Genomic DNA, 20,828 nt, shown 5'->3' with positions numbered 1-20,828 from the left:
TTGATAAAATAGGTGGTTATATACATTAAAAGATAAATGTGCATCAAAGTGGTATTCTAAAACCACCTCTACAGTATATTGTAGATAAAGATGAAAATAAATGTATCCTTTCAAAGAAAAATAGTTTTTTTAAAAAAACAACAACAGCATATTAAATATGAATTTCCCCAAAGCAAAGACTTAAGGGAATATTTAATCTTTGTAAACCGAAACTTAAGCCACTATAAAGCTTTATAGTCCCAACTAAGATCAGGAATTAATAATATATCAACTCTAACTGCTTGCATAACTTATGCTTTTTAAAAGCATTCTACTATAACAAAGAGTATCCAAAAGAGAGAAGGAATACATTCTATTTGCTACATTATCAAATGTAAAAGTAAAGAGAATGCTACTACAGTTAAAACACTTTGTTTAAAACCTAGTATATTTAAACATTAAAGACTACAACCCTGAATTTGCTAAAGTGACTATTAAATACATTGAGGCTTGTTTCTAAGTAAACATTTCCCTGCAACAATACAATCTTACATATGTCTACTCAGAAGCAAGTCCAACTGTATTCAATAGGGCTAACATCTAGGTATGTATGCATAGGATAGCAGCCTCAATAAAACAGCATCAGAATTATGAAGCGCAAAACAAATGCATAGCATTAAACTATGGTTAGGATTAGGGATGCCACTGAAATCCAAAACTAGTCTATTTCTAGGTTGAATCTGGTATGTTCATAATTCCTGAATGTATGACAAGCAATGACTTAGATCCAATGAACTCTAATTTCTTTCATAATTCAAACCAACTTAATTTATATTTTCTCCATCCATCTGGCATGGTCTACATGGTTGGGAAGGAAGCTCTTATTAAACTTACAGTAATACAAAGTGGTCCAAGAGCTTTTTAACCATCTTCATTTTTAATTTTTTAAAAAATAACAGCCTCTCAGAGGGGCTGGGATATGTGGCACCTGCTAGGTGCTTTCAAAATGTAAATAAAGTGAATTCATTCAATGGAGAATAAGCCCTTCAGTGCTGCCCCCTGGACTTCTGGGATTGCTTAGCTTAGAGAAAAGGTATGGGGAAACATGCCTGAATAAATAAATAAAATTATGTATAGTGTGGAAAACATGGCTAGGGAGACATTTTACTCCCTCTCTCATAATACTAGAATCCAGGGTCATACCATGAAACTGATTGGTGAGAGATTCAGGACAGATAAAAGGAAGTACTTCTTCACACAGCACATAAGTTAAACTTTGGAATTCGCTGCTGCAAGATGTAGTGACGGGCATTGATTTTCATGGCTTTAAAGGAGATTGGACTATTTTTTTGGGAGGATTAGGCTATCAATGGCTACTAGTTCTGATGGCTATATGCTACCTCCAATATCAGAAGAGGCATGCTTATGTACACCAGTTGGGAAGAAGTTCACTATTCCACTCATGTTCTACTTGTGGGTTTCTACAGGCAGCTGGTTGGCAACTGTGTCAATATTGTACTAGATGGACCATTGGTCTAATCCAGCATGCTTTCCTTATGTTCTTATTTCTCAGAAGTGGGAAGCATGTTAACAATACTTATTTGGCATGACTTCATGGTATAATAAACCAGTGATGGTGAGATTGAAAGTACTTGTCCATGCAAGTGCTTTTTCCATATGCATACACCAATATGTCTTGCTCTCCCACACCCTAACCATAATCCACCATACTGCATCAGAAGACATGCCTGAATTTTGGGAGAAGCTTGTCACATAGCACCAGGGCCGGCCCAAGACATTTGGCTGCCTGAGGCGAAGAACAATAGGGCATCCCCTACCATCCCATCAGATGACTTGCAGATGAACCTGTCCTTAACATTGATGATGGGATAGCATCCTTCATTGAACCTGAAGACAGCAGGCTAGCTTAGAGAGCACAGAGCAGGATAAATGGCACACAGGTCTCTCATCCAGCACCTTGCTGCCGCCTCCTAGCATCTGCATCACTCTGCCTAATGGTAGGGCTAGCCCTGCATTACATCATGGGTTGCTTTTGGAAGACTGGCTTCATGTCACACAACACACTTACTGTTTAAAATTCTAACAGTCCCTCCCACATCTATCTCAACCAGCAGGGATAGAAGAACTGGTGTACTCTTTTCACCTTTCCCTGCACTCCCACTAAGGAGAACATGTTCTGAGAAAAACAAAGGAGGAATAGCTCCTTGCTACTGGCTAAAGATTTTAAAAATCTTTTTTTTGGGGGGGGGGGAGGGAAGAGTAGTTTCTGAGTTTGCAAAACTTTCCTAAACATTCCCCAAAGGCCCATTTGCTCTGACTTCTCTGCTGTTGTAAATGCAAAGGCCCACAACTCCAGTCCAGAAGTTTAGGCTGTTTGCTGTTAATCTGTAACACTAGGACTCCCCTTTCCTGAGCCTGCTAGAGTCTGCACAGACTTCCTAATATATGCTTACTCTGTGTACAAGATAGTGTTACATTTGAATATGCATTGATTGATTCTCATGTACAATTGTATGTGTATCACAGTGGTGTTTATGACGATCTCAGGCTGATTCCTCTTGCTTAAGCGTACTGAACATCAAGTTCCTGGATGTTCTCTCATTCTGCGTGGATTTGCCTTTCAAAGGGCAACATGTCATCATATCTCCTGTCACTTCCTATTAGTTAGATAAGAGAAGGTACATACAGGGAAATGCTAGCCTGATCTGTTGATTTACTAATATTCCCAGCTCGGCATTGACACGTTATGTACCATAAACATTATCAAATTAGAAATAGTACCTTTAGTGGCAAAATACATGAAAACAAGGCAGCATGTGTTTGCCTGAATGAAAAACAGGCTCTGGGGGATAATTCAGAATCTCCTGACCAGTGCTCCAGTTTTATTATTGGTGATAAAGACACCCATGAATTTGGACCAGAATTTGGCTGGGATCACTTCGAACAGGAAATGTAATCACTGAACAAGTAGTGAGGAACAATAAGAATTCAAAATGTTGATTACTCTATTTTATGATCCTTGTGGTTTAGCTGACCAAATTGTACACAGATATGCTGTCAATACCCACAATCAAATGTGTGTCAGCACACATAGAAAAAGCCCTATAACAACCTTGCCTAATCTGATACCATTCAGATGTTTTTGGATGTCACTCCCATCAGCCCCAGGAAGCATGGTCAACAGTCAGGAAAGATGGGAGCTGTAATCTAAAACATCTCAAGGGTGCCAGGTTGGGGGAAAAGGCTCTGATGTAAAATCTCAATTTATTGAGGTTGTAGTTCATGTGTAAATTTTGCAATTTAACATATGGTACACATGTTCATCCCAACACAATGCATACACAATGTAATATCTGCAGTCTTGGTTTTACCCATTGGCACCAATACCAAGAAAGCTTTATATTGCTTCTGGATTCTCTACTTTTGTGAATGGGGACACCCATGACAGACCACAGCTTCAAAGCAATAGATTGAGCTGCTTTGTTATTGTTGTTGCTACAGACTAGTACTAGTCTTAGGGCATTATCACAATAGGTAGGCAATAAACTGACCCGTAGCCAATTGTACTCAAATACCTGGATTTAAGTTGATAAGCACACCAATTCTGATAGCACAAGCATATTTGCACACAGTGGCATATGGTAATATTGCTGCATGATTAGCATAACAGTTTGTTTTGTGTCTCTGGAATGCAGCAACTTCTGGTGCATCCCATTCTTAGTATTCATAGCTTAACATAACACTGTTTATCATCCTTAAATCCATAATTCTGCCATAACTGACAAGTAGATACTGCTTTAATTGCATAGCAAAATAAGCAAATATTAAAAACATTTTTGCATAGTATTAAGCATGGCTGCAGCTACAATCTGTTCCACTGAAAAGAAATGGCCAGTTACACAAGTGGCCACTGGATACCATCCAATTTATGCAAGCCAACCTCTGCTTGCACAATGGGATGTCCCCTTTCCGTCCTCCTACAAGCCCCCTAAAATCAGCTCCAGCAGGTCCCCAACCCTGTAGAGCAGATTTGGGGAATATACAGGGAACTGCAGCAGGAAGGGAGAATCTGTCTTACCAACAGTGTCCATTGTGTTGGTGGATGGACACTGTTGTATTTCACCTATTGCCTTTCTTTATTTGAACTACAGCAGCTGAATAATAGTAGCCAATATGGCTTTTGCTTTGTCTACAAAGGCACAACGTATTTTTAAAAAGAGGTATAAATATTCCAGTTTACATCACAACAAATACATTAAGATTCATTTTACCAAACACAGAAAGACAATTGTGCCAAAACTGGAAAACAAAACTTTAAAAATAAACAATTTGTTCTTCAGTTTCTCAGTTTGGGACACACACGCACACACACACAATAACATGAATTAACTTTTCTCTGCTTCCAGAGAAGACAAACCCTGTATTTGATGAATCCATTATATCAAAATTAAATTAAGATTTGTATGTTGTTGAAGTGAATAGTTTTAAGGTACATATGTTTGTACAGCACACAATGTCTTATTTGATACTTTAAAAGCTTATGTAGCTGTATTGCAATATAAAGTTAGAACAATGGTAATCTACATGAGCCTGTCATCTTGCATTTTCCATGAACCGAGCACAATTCAACCCAAGATATAGAGGTGGAAGTCCCCCACTGTGGCAGGGGGAAGTACCCAGTGCTCTCTTGGAACACTATCTGCCGTAGTTGGAATGGGAGCACTATCTCCATGAATATCTCCTGGATCAATGCCAATATCATTAACGGTGCTGGGTTTGGAGAAATTTCCTTAACAGTATAATGGACATTTCAAACATAGGAGATGATACAGCACAAATCAAATCACTGATGTTTCTTTCCCACGTCCACTGTAAAATGGAACTTCTGGATCTCTCCCAGGCAAGAACCCGAGATGATTCCAGAACTGACAAATCTCATTGTAAAAGAGATTAGAAGTAATGCTTTGAGATACATTTTCCAAGTTACAACAGAAGTGGAGAAAGAAGATAGGCAAACTTATTGTGCTTCTTCTTTCCTCATTTTATACAATGAATGAACAGTGGCTCTGAGCAACAGACTTTTATATAAATCAGGGATGCATGGCACAAGAAATTATGGCTAGTATCCAAAGAGCTACTTTAGGTGTGCCCAAGTGCTTAGCTATGCCTGGTGGATTTTGTTTTACATTTTTACTTTGAACACCAGATCCCAATGCCACATAAAATAACTTCTTTTGAATGTCTTGTTAGTTTCAGAACAGTTTTGTTATATTGCAGGGAGAGGGCAAGGAAACTGTTAAAGAAACACAAGCATCCATGGGTCCAGGCCCACATTCAGAACCACTGAGTGATGGTAATTACTCCTGCTTAGATAAAGAAAAGTGGTGGTGAAAAAAACACAGATCAATAGATAAATTACTTAAAATAAATAATATGAGTGCTTTGCTCTATGAAATAGTAGCCAGCCTGTTAAATTTCATTTTCTGTACTTTTTTTTGAATTTTGATACCACTTCTGAATGACAGTTCCAGAGCTACTAGCTACTACACAAAGGGCACCACCCACTGTCCACCATGTTGGGAAATCATTGAGAAAAAGGATTTGAAAAATAAACGCGAATACCACATCCATTGTTTTCATTATAGCTACAGGACCTGCTTTCTCTATTTGTAATGCTTTTGTAAGAAATATTTGACCACCTAGCCCCAACAGTCCTATTAATACTAGGAGAAATCTATCTGTACCACAATTGGGTAAACTCCATTCACCCATTACACAAAGTGCTATTACACATACTATTAAGCCAATTACCGCATAATACCAAATAGACAAGAAGTAATGCACTGATTTCCCCACCTTTCTTAGTATAACAAATGTTGAAGCTGCAGCAACTGCACTTGAAACAGCTGCTATTGTCCCATTAAGATGATCTGTGTAGCTTCTTTCAATTCCAGTAACACTGGATCCAAATAAAAAAGGTGGTCTTGCAATAAGCACAACTCCAGTGATTGTAAACAGGGTGAAAAGAAGATCCCAAACAGTGTATTTCTCCTTGAGAAATATCCAGGCAAATAGTGATGTAAAAACTGGACTGCTGAAAGTAATGACTGTAGCATCAGCAAGAGGCATCACTTGGAAAGCATAATAAAGAAGGATCATTGCCCCAGAGCCAAGCAATCCTCGGAAGAAAAGAAATATTCGTTTGCCTTTTGGTCCGAGAAAACCCGTTCTGAAATGAAAGAAACAGGCAGACATCTTATTGATCCCATAGTCTGAAGATTTCAAAATCATGCATCAACATGATTAACTTCATATAGTGAATTTCAGATTACAATATATTAAAACTAGCCATGGTTGTTCTAACAAGTGTCAGAATAACACTATTGGGACTCTTTCATGCAGGATCTCCTGATATTCAGAACCAATAACATAATTCAGCATGGTTTATTTCCTATCTCTGTATGCAAAATAACCCAATATGAAATATACAGACAAAAATTGAAATAAATATTTTGAAAGCATAGTGAAACAATGGGCCTGTTCAGACAACACCTAAACCATGGTTAGGCCGCCAACCCTTTTGCAGTAAATGGTTAGTAAGCTTGTTTAAATCATGCTTATGTAGCTACTATGGTTAGGAATGGTTCACGTGACGCGCTATGTCACCGTGTTTAGCTCAAAATGCCTAGCCAACGTGGCTTAGCATGTTATTTAAACACGGTCTATAGTATGCATTCTATAACATATTTTTCTATTCACAACTCACAAATAAGAATTGCTGAATTTCAGTATCTGAAAGATGGGGATAATACCGCCAGTGGGAAAAGGTGCAGTTAAAAATGGTATTTCCTACCTCAAATTCCCACAATGAATATTTAATATATTTAGACTGCTCAAAATTAAATGTTAAAAATGTCAGGCCCCAGTAGCATTACTCCACCACCAAATGCCAGACCAAGAAAGGTCTTTCAGTGCTTCCAAAGCATGGTCTTCAAGGGATGGTCCAGACTAGCCAGCACTGCCACTTGAGAAGTGCCTGGGGCCACTGCTGAGTATGTAACTGAGAGGTGCTAACATGGAGGCTCCATTTGTTCAAACTAATGCCACTGGATGAGGGCTGTGCAAACAGCTGCCATTATTTACAGAAATGCAACTCTCCCTTTTCTTTGGACTGCTGTGATTTCATACAGCTCTCATCTGCTGGTGCAGAGTGCCTTCCAATTGCATGCTTAGTGGCAGCTTCATGCATTGCTTGAGCTGTTTTCATGGAGAACTTGGGCTAGGGTGACATGGCTATATATTAAGTAATGTACATGGTACTCCACAGTCCTTTCTTGTAGAAGAACTTCAAGGCTGTAGTACTGGCAAGTAGGAGGGGAGGGCTGAAGTCCCCCCTCCCCTGTCTTTCAAGTCACTTCTCTGCAGCCATTTCTTCTGGTCAGGGAGCCCCAACCACAATCAAAATGGCTAGAGATATCTGGGGAAGTGTGTGAGAAGAACATGGGTGAGGGAAGGGTTGAGGTCTCTCCACTTACCGCTCTAAGTTATACTTTGAATCTCCCTTCTAACCCTCACATTTTATAAATATTTGATGGCAATCTGGCTGGGCACACAGGGCTGCCACCATGGCATATAGCTTCGCCCTGAGTTTCAAAGTCTGTCATACACTCCGGTACGACAAGGAAGTAGTTTGCTGCAAAAGGCAGAAAGTCACAGGGTATTTCTTTAATCAATATGTGACATTGTTAAAGCTGCACTATTTACCTATCCCCATCTAACTTCACTTTTATATTTGAATTAAATTTCCTATAAACTGGAGAACAATGTTTCTCGCCTCTCCCGTATACAGAGGAGGTTATAATACTCACTTGTAGTATATTAAACCAGGAAGAACAAATGCCATTTGAAAAACACATCTAAAGGCACTGACTTCCACTGAGTGCATATCTTCTATTTTCTTTAGAAATAAAGAAGCCACGGAGAAGAGAAAGGCAGACAACAGTGTATAGAACAGGCCAAGCCCCGGGCAGGCACTTTTCTTCTTTATTCCTAGAACACAATAATTGTTATTTCCAGTTAGCAATTAAAAAATTAACTACAAAGCTGTATTTTAAAACGTTTACATGAAAGTCTAGATTTTTAACAATTAACTTTGAGGAAGGAAACAAACAAAAGGGATAGCTTTATTGTTGAAAAATAACAGCAATTTTGGTTCCAAAAATGACTGCATTTACTGATTTTTAAATTTTAAAAATATAAGGTGAATCTAGTCGTTTCACAAAGTGGACTATGTGTATAATTCTTTGTGTACTGTTTGTAACAGAGGTTCACTTGGAAAAATCCCCACATTCATCGCAGAGGCCAAAGAAGCATTTTGATATTTTTTTCTAACTTAAGCTCACTTCAGTGCAACAAATACACATGAAGCAGCCCCTGGCAATGAAATTAGCACAGAAGTCCCTGGAATATGCCATCGTTCTCCATACACGCAAGGAAAAATCACACAAATACTGATTCTCTGACAAGTATTGAGAAAATAAAACAGGCTTCTGCAGTCATTGCAGTGGTTTCCCCACCCCCCGCCAGATATTAATACTCATGTTAGAAAAAACTTGGTTGTGAAATATTTTCAGTGAGATTTTACATTTAAAATTTATAAAACACAACATTTTTTCCTAATACAAATGAGATTTCTTACACAAAATAAATTTTACACAAATATAAAATCTCACTGAAAATATTAGCTCTTTTATTCACCTATACTGAATCAAGATATAACCCATCAAATATGGTGACCACTACTTGTGACATTAAGTTTCCCTATTATTTTACAACGAGCTAGCTAGCTCAAGCAAGTTATTGTGATGTGTAAATGTCTCACTTTTCCCATATAACATGCACAAATCCCTAGAAACATGAGGGTACAGTATTGTCACAATTTCTCTGCTTATTTGTATACAATAAAACTATATCCTTTATAAAGAATCATGATTTCTAGAACTCTTATCGGTGTGAAAAAGCATCATCTAGGGTGATTAGAGAGGCAATAGTGGGCTCTTGGGGAAGAAAGCAGTGGTTTGGCAGGGCCTCTCAGTTGCTAGGCAACTTGGCATCACAATCTGAAAGCTGAGAACCAATGTTTTCTAACATTCAACAGCTGTGAATCCAAGGTGGCAGAATACGTAGACATATTTTGGCCACCTTGGTCCCTGGAGATGAGCTGCTAGAATCAGCTTTTAAATAGCAATAAACTCTCAGTTTTGAAAGGACCTGAATCTTAAGAACGTAAGAGCCATGCTGGATCAGACTGAGGGTCCATCGAGTTCAGCACTCTGTTCACACAGGGGCCAATCAGCCGTCAACCAGGAACCCACAAGAAGGACATGGGTACAACAGCACCCTCCTGCCCATGTTCCCCAGCAACTGGTGTATGTAAGCTTACTGCCTCTGATATTGGACACACTGGACACATTGAGGAGGTTATGATTAATGAGAAAGTGCTTGGAACACAGTTTTATTAGGGTTAGCTAGACAAAGCATGTTCCTTTAATTCATTCCTTCATTTATTACATTTCTATACTGTCCAAAAGCCAAAGATTTCTGGGCAATTCACAAAACTTAAGACCCTAAAATGCAACATGATAAAACATATAAAACTTTTAAAACACACAAATTTAATTATTTTAACAATTTGCAGCAGCATGTGCCGGGGCATTCCATGGCCATTTTGAATAGTCAACCACCAATCATGCTGAACGAGAATTGTGGCATGATGTCTGAATTATAGGTTTTTGTGGGTTAAACAACCCTCAGGTAACCTACAATTAGGAGTTAGGTTACCTGTGGGTTGTTTAACCCATGATTTGTTGCAAATGTCCAGGTTCAGGCATCATGTAGCAAATATTAATTAACTAATGATTTGCTGCTGTTATGTGCGAACAGCCCCAACATAAAGAGTTTTTTTCCCTTCAGAATTTCCATTTTATCCTCCCGGCTCTATCATCCCATTCCTCATCTCCCCAAGAAATAACAACTCTGAAGTGGTTTGCCTCCATGCCATGATTACTTAGATCCATCCTCCTGCCTCTGTTTTCATTCCCATCTCCTTTCCTCTTTTTGATCCCCAAATACCTACTTCCTCAAAACAGCTTTTACTGAATTGCTCTAGTCTCATCTTATGTGCAGCACTACTACCACCCAACCCTCATATCTCACCTACTCATTTGCAAATCCCTTATCAAGCTAGAGTTTGTTTTAACCCATGATTCCTGGCTCATACGTAACAAGCCAAGAATCAGGGGAAATGAAACAGCAGTAGACTTCCCAGCCATGCAGGGGAAGAGGCTACACATGAACCCAAGGCTTGTGCAGGTAACACTAAATCCTGATTAGCATTACATGTGAACATGGAGTCTCAATCAAAAATCCAAACATTTCTATTTTAATTAATTACTTTGATCTGCCCCTTTACCTGCTTTTTTTTCAAGGAAGCTCCACACATTAATATTTCTTGACACAACTGTAATGCTATACCAGTATTTCCACAGACTAGATTCAAACCACGGCCATCTCTCTCTCTCTCTCTCTCTCTCTCTCTCTCTCTCTCTCTCTCTCACACACACACACACACACACACACACATCTGGGGAAACCTTACTGGGCCAAGGTTCACAGATGCATGTATTAAAGATGTATGGTATATTCCATACACACTTTACAATTTGATGTGAACAATTTTACTGGTCCTGGATCTTTCTTCTTAAATGGAGGTGCGTGTCAATTACATGTACTATGCGGTGGAGTGTGTGTTTTAAACTGAAAAAGGACCTATAATGTGTGTTTGTGTGCACATCTGTGTGTGTTGCTGAACCCTACTCCCTCTCCCATTTTTACAAGCTAATCTACTCACCAGCACATCAGGCTCCGATATCAGAAGTAAACCCAGTTGGGAGAAAAAGCAGCAGGAGAAACACCCTCCTACATGTTCATTTGCCCTTTAAAAATGCATCCTTACTGCACTCACGACTGGAACAGGCCAGACTCATGTTTAGAAAGATTGCTGCCATTGCAAGTAGTTTGGCCCTTAGTCTGACCACACAAATTGTGCACTCTCCTTAACACACACACATTTTTTCATTACTTTTTTTGCTTCTTCTCTCATCATAGATGAAGTAATGCATCCACATCAGTTTAACCTTAATGGTTTTTAATCTAGATTATTCTTCTAAGAACAAACGACCCATTTCCCCCCTCTGACTTGCAATACAGTTTTGGCAAAGCTCCATGGCATTTAGTCACTACAGACCGTTATAGGTTTTGATCCCTTAATTACATTATTTCCCAAATTTGCTCACATTACGCAATGCAGATCCACATTAATGGAACCTTTCATCTGAAATATTAGATTAAACTAAGGAAACTCAGAATGGACTACAGCTCATGGAAGAAATACAAAGCCATACTGATCTACAGAGTAAAGAAGAACACATTTTGTGCAATAAGGTGCCAGATTCAATAGTGGAGTGGGCCAGGGTCCAAAGAACTGCATGCCCCAAATCCCCCTCCCAATACCATATTGTAAAATATTTTATAACTGAGAGCACTGTCAGAAACAGCTTCTCATATGGCATAACGAGTCTACTTTAGGAGTCACCTAGAGTAGTTCTTTGTTAACAAATTAACGTAAGACTAAACTTCCAATAATTTCATAGAACGCTGAACAGACTTCATCTATATCTGTATCTCACAAATGATAGACAATTTCTCTTAAACTATTACTCTTTTTAAAAAAAGATATATTATGAATGTCTGGAAAGAAATGTTCTTTGGTATTATGAACAAACACTGAATTTAAAGATTATAAAGGGAAGATATCATCCTCATTGGTACTTTTTAAACAGAAAAACCTGTCTGGTATTCCAGATTGCCAGAGTAAATACTACAGAAATAAAAGAGCTTCTCATGGCACTGTTATTTTTGTGAAAAAAATAGCAATGTATTACACACTTTGCAGGCTCTGTTCTTTCAATATGAACTTGTAAGAATGGAGTAACATAACATTCCTCTATTTTTCAAGCAGCTGCCCCCTCTCATAAGGCTCTCAAACCAAAACAGTGATAGAAAGGTCTTCAACAAGATTATTATGTCAGTAACACCCTCAAAGTTTCTCTTGTTTTACAAAGTTTTAACAAAGAGTGTTATTTTATCAGTACTCAATTTATCTATTTTTTTTCATGCCAGCTCCATTCTCAAGATTAGGATGAACATAGAGAATGAGGCTATTCGCATCTCATGGCACCATTCAGCAGCAAATCATGGGTTCATTAATCCATGAGTTGCAGGGATGTGTGTTGTGCACAACCCATTTCCAGTTTGCAGGGGGAAAAACTAAGAACACCCCTTTTGTAGGTTGCTAGTGCAACATCTGAATTCAGACCCTTTGGATTGTTTGTAAGAACAAATTATGGGTTTACATTGGGTTGTTCACCCAGAACGACATAATGTGCCTGGGTTTGCTAACCAGAAACAGTTGCTGCATTGCTAACATCCCGCAAATTGCGGGTTAATTAACTGCTGATTTAATGTATATATTTTAAATTTCTTGCTGCTAGCTTCTATTTGATTATTTTATATTTGTATTGTAGCTTTAAACTTTTAAATGTTTATATTGTATTTTATTGTTAAGAACTACCCAGAGAGCGTCAGCTATTGGGCAGTATTAAAAATAACAAATAAATAAATAAAATTGTGAATTATCCATTAATTTGCCACCAAACACTGCCATGACATGGAAACCAGATCGATATGTTTTCATGGCAAGATATTTTCCTACATTTCCCAGGGAAAAAATGCATTAGGTACCCCCTGTTGCCTTTAGGAATGTCATGAACAAGAAATCCAGGTTGGGTTCACACATAATGCTAACCCATGTGTTGTTGCGATGTTCATGGTTTGTTAATCATGATCAACCCAGAAATAAAACTCATGATTAGTGAACTCTGGATTATGAACTAGGTTGTCATTATGTGTGAACCCAGAAATGTGGGTTGTTCATGGACTGTTTCTCCAGGCTACAGAAATGGCAAGCAAGAGTGGTAAAAAAAATCCAGCCATTCTACATGTCAGTGCTGCCAAGGCATTTGTGTACAGGGAGAGAGTGGGTGAAGGAGGAGGAAAACAAATAACCCAGAGATTGAGAAAACAAAATGTGATTTGTTCGATCATCTGGTAGACAAATTCTGGGTAGGGCAACAAATCCTGGGATAGACATGTATTACATAAATCATGTTATCTGTGAATCTGGTCTTTGTTTGACTGGTTACATAATACTGTAATAAGTTGATAAATAGTTCCCCATTTTTCAAAATCCTCACTTATTTGTATCTGAAAGAACTGAGCATGATTATACAAGATCCTGGGCTTATTATTAGCTTCTTTTAATCAAAGAGAATGTTATTGCTGTTTTAGTTTAGATTGTTTATTTTATATTTTTATGTTGTTTAACTAGTTTTTGGAAGCTTCCTTGGGACAGCTCTACCCTGAAATGCAGTATATAAATTCCTTGAATAAAATAAACTACTGCAAAAATATTTGGCTATATATTAGGCCCTAGTTTTCCTACATTTATTCTCCAGTCTTTCATACCCTTAGGACTCCTCAGCACAAAGGTTCTGACCAGAGTCTGGGGAGGCTGTAAACATTTGAACTACCCCAAGCTAAACTATTTATTTACTAAATTTATATGCCTATGGAACATACAATGTCAATAGTGAACACTGTAAATCTTTTTATATGAATAAATCCACGGAACACTATTCAAACACAAATTTGCTCCATTTCTATTGCACAAAAGAAACCGAACAATTGGATGACACATTTTTAGTTCTGAAGGAAAATGAAGAACAAAGTGATGTGGATGCTTGTAAAGCAATGGCACCCCTTTAAAGGAATATTAAATTAGGCACTCTTTCAAGTTGGTTACATAATTATGCAAAAGAAACAAAGGCCTAGTTCTTACTGAGGTGCAAGTCTGTGTTCGGGCTCTACCACATCAGGCTACAGATACATGGGGGCTCACAGGACTGAATATATTATTATTATTATTATTATTATTATTATTATTTTCAGACAAGAGAAGATTAGATGGTATGAAGAAAGGCCTTTGTACCCCATCATTTATATTTGCCTATGTACAGAGAATGTTATATGGAAAAACATTCAAGCATACGACACCCAACAACCTTCACTCTGAAGTGATACAACCCAGACACGGGTTTACTATATTCCATGAGAACTAGCCTAAAATATTAGATAATTCTGCAAACTATTCAAAGGCATTCATAAGAAGTGTCATGCTGGATCAGACCAAGGGTCCATCTAGTCCAGCACTCTGTTCACACAGCGGCCAACCAGCCTTTGGCCAGGGATGAACAAGCAAGACATGGTGCAACTGCCCCCTCCCGCCCATGTTCCCCAACAACTGGTGCACACAGACTTACTGCCTTGAATACTGGAGATAGCGCACAACCATCAGGGCTTGTAGTCATTGATAGTCTTCACCTCCAAGAATTTCTCCAACCCCCTTTTAAAGCCATCCAAATTGGTGGCCATCACTACATTTTGTGGTAGTGAGTTCCATAATTTAACTAGGCGCAGTGTGAAGAAGTACTTCCTTTTATTTGTCCTGGATCTCCCACCAATCAGCTTCATGGTGTGACCCCGGATTCTAGTATTTTGAGAGAGGGAGAAAAATACCATGCATAATTTTGTACACCTCTATCATGTCTCCCCTTAGCCTCCTTTTTTCAAAGCTAAACAATCCCAGTTGATGTAACCTTCCCTCATAGGGGAGATGCTCCAGCCCCTTAATCATTTTAGTTGCCCTTTTCTGCACTTTTTCCAGCTCTATAATATCTTTTTTTAGGTGTGATGACCCCATAGAAATTTCAGAACAGGATAGTGTCCCAAAGACTCCCATCAATAGAACTGCCAAGTAATGTGAATAACTTCTTTGCTTTAGAAAAGGAGAAGTAGTGGCAGCACTAATAATTCATGTTCTATAGAGCCATATAACTTCTCACCAACTCATACAAACTTGCATTAAAGTTTCAACATACCCTATTTCTTCAATTCTAAGACACACTTTTCCCCCCATATAAACATCTCTAAATATGGAGTGCGTCTTAGAATCGCGGGTGTTTCTTAGGGTTTTTTTTCTGTTGGTGGTACTGAAATTAGTGTGCGCCTTACAATCGATGCATCTTACAATTGAAGAAATATGGTAGCAGATTTCTGTGCAAGCTTAATTTTATACACTATAATTGCTTTTGATGAAAGCACTGCTACTAGCACCTCATGGAATGCTAAGCTGGCAAATCACCACTCTTTAAAACAAAAGGTTATACTTTTGTGCCTCCTGTAAGGCTCCAAGTGGTGGATGATTAGATAATATTCATAATACTCTTTGAAGAAACACGAGTTTGCTTTTTCCACTGCAGCACACATAATTATAAGAACAGTTAAGTATATTGATCTAACTGTTGTGTACAGTAGCAACCGAGAATGTAGGGGGAGATTATCTAGCAACCTTTGTTCCAGAATATACTTCTTGCTATGTCAGATCCAGAGACTCACAATGTATGACTGCCAAGGTAACAAAGATTAATTTCCCCTTTACAAAATTTTACCATATGTTTGAATTTTGTAGTAAATTGTGATCTACTTTGTAAGGGTTTTTAGCCTGAAAAGCAGAGTATAAATTTATTATGTAATAAATATATTCATAATCAGTCATTACATACACAACACTAACACTTGCGTGCTCTATAGTAATTTTAGAATTTCTGTAAACTGCCCAGAGAGCCCTGGCTATGAGAGCGGTATATAAGTGCAATAAATAAAATAAATAAATAAATAAATAAATAATTTGGAATGGAAGGGCAATCCCTAGTTCCATATTCAAAATCATAAACACGGGGGATTTTTTTTTACATGGCCTTTAAAGAGTGGAAGGAAACCACACGTTTAAGACTCTTAAATCACATTAAGGAATAAATAACCCATGTGAAACTATCTTGAGTCAGAGAATTATAAATGCGAGGATTTGTCTTTATCTTTTCAATTTGCCATTCTGTGCAGAACAGGGACACTAATCTGCGATGATGGGGCAATGGGGATTTTGGGTTAATCAGTGCAGAATAGAATGGGTATTATCTGTGCCTTTAAGGATTTTAAAGGAGAAATGAAACCAAAAAAAAAAGAATATGCATTTCCCTAAGTCTTATAAACGGGTGAAACAACTAAAGTTGTGGTTGTTTATAACGTGAAATGTTCCGGGTTGACGGAAATGATTTCTGACAGAAACTAAAAGGCAGGGCTTGAGGGCACCTCACTTGTGAGGCGAGCAGGAACTCGCTTGCCTCAGAGGGCGGCGCATGGCCAAAAGCGGGCAGAGCCCCGCCAGGAGGGAGCGCCGGGCCATCCTCACAGCTGCCGTGACCGGAGGGGACACGAAAGCGCGCCTCCGCCTGCGAGGTCAAGGCCAGGCGCACCCGGGGTGTTGTGCCCTGCCCAACCCCCCGCAGACGGCGCCACCACGGTGGGCAGCGCCAAGGGCGAGAGCGCCCGCCGAGGCAGTGTCGCCCGACAGGAGAGCCCGCCGCCAGCTGCTGGCCCTCCTCTCACCCACCGGGCGTGCCACGTCTCCAGGGGAAATCTGCGCGGAAGCAGCAGGAGCCGTCGCTGTCGCCGCCGGGCTTGGCAGCGTCGGTGGCTTCCATGTCGTGCACCTGGCAGTGGCAGGGCTGCTGCTGCTGCTGCTGCGCCGCCGCCGCCGCCTCCTCTCCGGCACCGTGGTCGCCCTCCTCCTGGGCCCCGGGCAGCTCTTGTTTCAGCTCCCATCGTGCCTCCTCTCCTCCCGTCGCGACGCCGGTGGGATCCGCGGCGCTCTCGTCGCCGCTCTGATGCTGCACCATGAGGAGGACCACTGTCTGTTCGCTTCGAACCGCTCCGTCCGGCGAGGAAGCCGGCAACTTCAGTGCGCAGGCGCGTGCATGCCACCCTTGGCGCCGCCCCCTTGCCGGCCGGCCTCAGTCCTTTCCATGCGGTGAGCGAATTTCCCTCGGAGGGGTTTTATTTGCCGCTGTGTGAATTCGGCTCCCACAGAAGAGGTGGCGTGGCGCCCGCAAAGACTTCTTAAAGCTGGGGTGGTTTCCCCACTTCCTCCCTCATCCTCCTGTTTGAGGTCGCCTGACAACCACCACAGCCCTTCTGTTCGGTGCCATTAAATCATACGTTGTGGAGGAAAAAGGACGCGTTGCGCCTAAAAGGATGTATCGCGGTTGAGCCAAAGTGCCAAAGATGTGTGGCGCTGGTTAGCCAAGAGTTGGGAAGCAGAACATTCCCCAACTGAAGTCTCGCCTCTGGCTCGGTGGCTTTAGGCAAGCCTCTCACTCTCAACCCCCATTTTGCAAAATAGGGGTTAATAATACTGACCTACCTTAAAGGGCTGTTGTACAGATTACTGAAATAATGTATGTGGAACACTTTTGAATATGCCAGAGTGCTATATTTTATTAGTAATATCTATTATTCACAGCATTTTACACCTCTTGCTCTTCAGCTAAAAAAGAAGCTCCCAGAGCAGCTTACAAATATTAAGACACTCCCTGTCCTCAGGTTTACAATCTAAAAGACATGATACAAAAGGAAAGGATTGGGAAGGAGTAGGAAAAAGCAAAATGCATACTTTATTAAAAATGTTCTTTCTGTGGCTATGTTCCAAAAAGTTACTTTAAAAGTATTTTTTTTTTATACCCCACCTTTAAAAAAAATTAAAAAAAGCATTCAAGGTGACTAATGGGGGCTTCCAATCATGGAGGATGCAATCGATAGGATTAAATGTAATCCTTAGTTTAAATATAATTAATTTGATTAAAAACAATTAAAAAACACAGTAAAAGAAATAAAAAGCACCTAGCCCAAAGGAACCCACTCCTGCAACAGCTTATGTGCAAAAGGCCTATTTGAATAAAAATGACTTTGCCTGCTGGCAGAAGAAGGACAACACATAGGGAGTCAATTGAGCCTCCCTCATCAGGTTGTTCTAGAGCCTGGAAGCAGCCACCAAGAAGGCTCTCTCTTGCTTCCTACCAAATGTGCTTCTGATGGGGGCAGTAGTAGGACCAGGTTAAGGGTGTCCCTGAAAGATCCTAAACCCGGGCAGGTTCACACCAGAGAATGCAGTCTTTGGGCATATGTCTAAAGGGCTTGAGCCTGCAGGGTGATATCCCATTTAACTTTGAAAAGCTGACCCCAATGACAAAGCTAATCCCAATGAAATCAGAGATTGCCTTTGAAACTCATTTAAGGGCCTGTTCTCACATTGCAGCTCTTGTATGGATGCTGATGGAACTGTTTCTGCCTGGCCGAGGTTCTGTGCAGGAGCTATAACTTGCAAAAGAGTTGCTCGCCACATGTATCACCCAGTCATGTGAAGACTTCATGCCGGCACCAGCTGTCATCAGGAATATGCAGCAAAGGGAACAAGGTGTTCCATTTGGTAAGCTGTTTTTACATGTTACCACTGCCACTTGGCACCACCAGCACTTGGAGTGGGTTAAATACTTGTTTCATAGAATCACAGAATAGTAAAGTTGGAAGGGTCCTACCCCCTGCTCAATGCAGGAATCCACCTTAAAGCATTTCTGACAAATGGTTGTCCAGCTACCTCTTCATTGCCTCTAGTGTGGGAGAGGCCAAGACCTCCCTAGGCAATTGGTTCTATTGCCATACTACTCTAACAGTCAGGAAGTTTTTCCTGATGTCCAGGCAGAATCTGGCTTCCTGTAACTTGAGCCCATCATTCCGTGTCCTGCATTCTGGGATGGTCAAGAAGAGATCCTGGCCCTCCTCTGTGTGATAACCTTTCAAATATTTGAAGAGTGCTATCATGTCTCCCCTCAATCTTCTCAAGGCTAAACATGCCCAGTTCTTTCAGTCTCTCCTCATAGGGCTTTGTTTCCAGATCCCTCATCATCCTCGTTGCCCTCCTCTAAACACACTCCAGCTTGTCTGCATCCTTCTTGAATGTGGTGCACAGAACTGGATGCAATACTCAATATGAGGCCTAACCAGTGCTGAATAGAGGGGAACCAATACCTCGTGCGATTTGGAAGCTATACTTCTATTAATGCGCTTCTTAGAAAATACCACCTCGAGTGCCCCCCTGCTGCCTCTTTGCCTCTTAGCGCCCCCTGCCACCCCCTTGCCTCTTAACACCCCCTTATGCAATTCCAAGGGGGCGGTATTGCCCACTTCGGGAACCACTGGTTTAGACCTTTTTTTGCTTTATTCACCATGGTTAAAGCTGTGGTTTAAGGTGTCTTCTGAACAGGGCCATTATGGCTTAACGTGTCATGTGAATCATGACTTGGCATGTTGTGTGAACCATTCCTAACCATGGTGGCTACATAACCATGGTTTAAATAAGCTCACTAACAATTTACTGCAAAAGGGTGTTGTCTGAACAGGCCCAAATAGTACTAACTCTGGACAATTAATGTATACTTTCTCATTGATATCACCACTTCTTTTACATATCAGTCACAGCTGTAATTTCCCGCAATGTTTACAACAAAACTAGGTTGGAGCAGACTCATTTTAATAAAATGACTGGGCAGAATGCTGCTTGCACATTTTGCCTCATAATTCTGGTTCTATAAGGGCTAATGACTTACTTTAAACAAAAAAAATGGAACTAGAATCTGGGCAAAACCTGCCAGTTGAGACATCTGGCAATCCTATAAATTTGATACTTAACTATATTATATATTAATGTAATTAACAAATAAAACAGTATGTTCCCCACCCTGTTAAGGAGACTGATTTTAACAATGAGGTTACATATTTTGGTTAAAAGATTAACAATTTCACATTTGTGCTCTTTAAGATCTCTCAAGGAACACGTTGTCCAAATCTGTCACTTGTTAATTCATCATTTATTTATTTTATTTATTCCTTTGTTTCATCTATATATCACTGTATAGTAAAATCTCACATAGGTTTACAATATTAAAATAAAATATTAAAAACACATTAAAACAGCATTAAAAACACTTCCAATGACCACAAAAGAATAAAAATCAAGGAGTAGTAAAATGGAGCAGCATAATTTATTTATTTATAGCCCAGGGAATGCCTGGGTGAAAAAAATATGTTTTCAGGTATTTCACGGTGACATTCCATTTATCTTGGAATGCCCAACAAGGCCTCCTCTACAAATCTTAAAGGTCACCTAGGTATGTGTAAGGAAAGGATGTCTGCCTTATCATTGAATCCTAAAACTTCATCCCATTACTCTGTCTTATTTCTTCAGAGGCTCCCCCTGAAAAAACGATTCTGGTGTGAATGTGTGCTTTAACATCTTCCACAATGAAGACCAATTCAAAGAATTCATGTACCTGCTCTACAGTCTCTCTGTCCTCCTTTAGCTATCCTTTCACACTATTCCCCAGGTAGATGTGTTTAAAGAAATCTGTATTGTTTGTTTTCAAGCATTTAGCAACATTTCCCCCTGTTTGTTTGTTTTGCTTGTCTTATTGCCAATTTAAATATTTTTTTCAGACTTTGTAAAGTAAGTTTAATTATTCATTAAAATAAAAAGACATCTCATATATGTACTTTATAACATTTTGGTTAATTTGATCTTTTACAATGCTTTATGCATAGCTAATTATAAGGAGGCTGGATAAAAATCGATGATGTTTAAAAGAAAACAATTTAAAAAGTGGATTTTTACAATTTAAATCATATTTTTTTATTTCAATTTA

General features: G+C 39.6%; 1 protein-coding gene across 1 annotated transcript; it reads right to left on the bottom strand.

Annotated features, from left to right (window-relative positions):
• Nucleotides 1-1,364: 1,364 nt before the first annotated feature.
• Nucleotides 1,365-16,778, bottom strand: SLC35G1 (solute carrier family 35 member G1). Its single transcript, XM_063133278.1, has 3 exons — nucleotides 16,688-16,778; nucleotides 7,869-8,049; nucleotides 1,365-6,229 (listed from the first exon to the last, which is right to left on the bottom strand). The coding sequence occupies exons 1-3, from the start codon at nucleotides 16,776-16,778 to the stop codon at nucleotides 5,470-5,472; spliced, it is 1,032 nt and encodes a 343-aa protein (XP_062989348.1). The 3' UTR covers nucleotides 1,365-5,469.
• Nucleotides 16,779-20,828: the final 4,050 nt, after the last annotated feature.

This window comes from Elgaria multicarinata, chromosome 8 (assembly GCF_023053635.1).
Source record: "Elgaria multicarinata webbii isolate HBS135686 ecotype San Diego chromosome 8, rElgMul1.1.pri, whole genome shotgun sequence".
In the NCBI taxonomy this organism is placed as follows: domain Eukaryota; kingdom Metazoa; phylum Chordata; class Lepidosauria; order Squamata; family Anguidae; genus Elgaria; species Elgaria multicarinata.
This window is presented reverse-complemented; position numbering and strand designations above follow the sequence as displayed.

Excerpts from the sequence above, each read along its gene's own strand:
- SLC35G1 (XM_063133278.1), bottom strand. The coding sequence starts at position 16,778 with ATGGAAGCCACCGACGCTGCCAAGCCCGGCGGCGACAGCGACGGCTCC. Across the intron at positions 8,050-16,687 it reads CTGGAGACGTGGCACGCCCG|GAATAAAGAAGAAAAGTGCC; the intron begins GTGGGTGAGAGG and ends ATTGTGTTCTAG. Across the intron at positions 6,230-7,868 it reads CCTGGTTTAATATACTACAA|AACGGGTTTTCTCGGACCAA; the intron begins GTGAGTATTATA and ends CTTTCATTTCAG.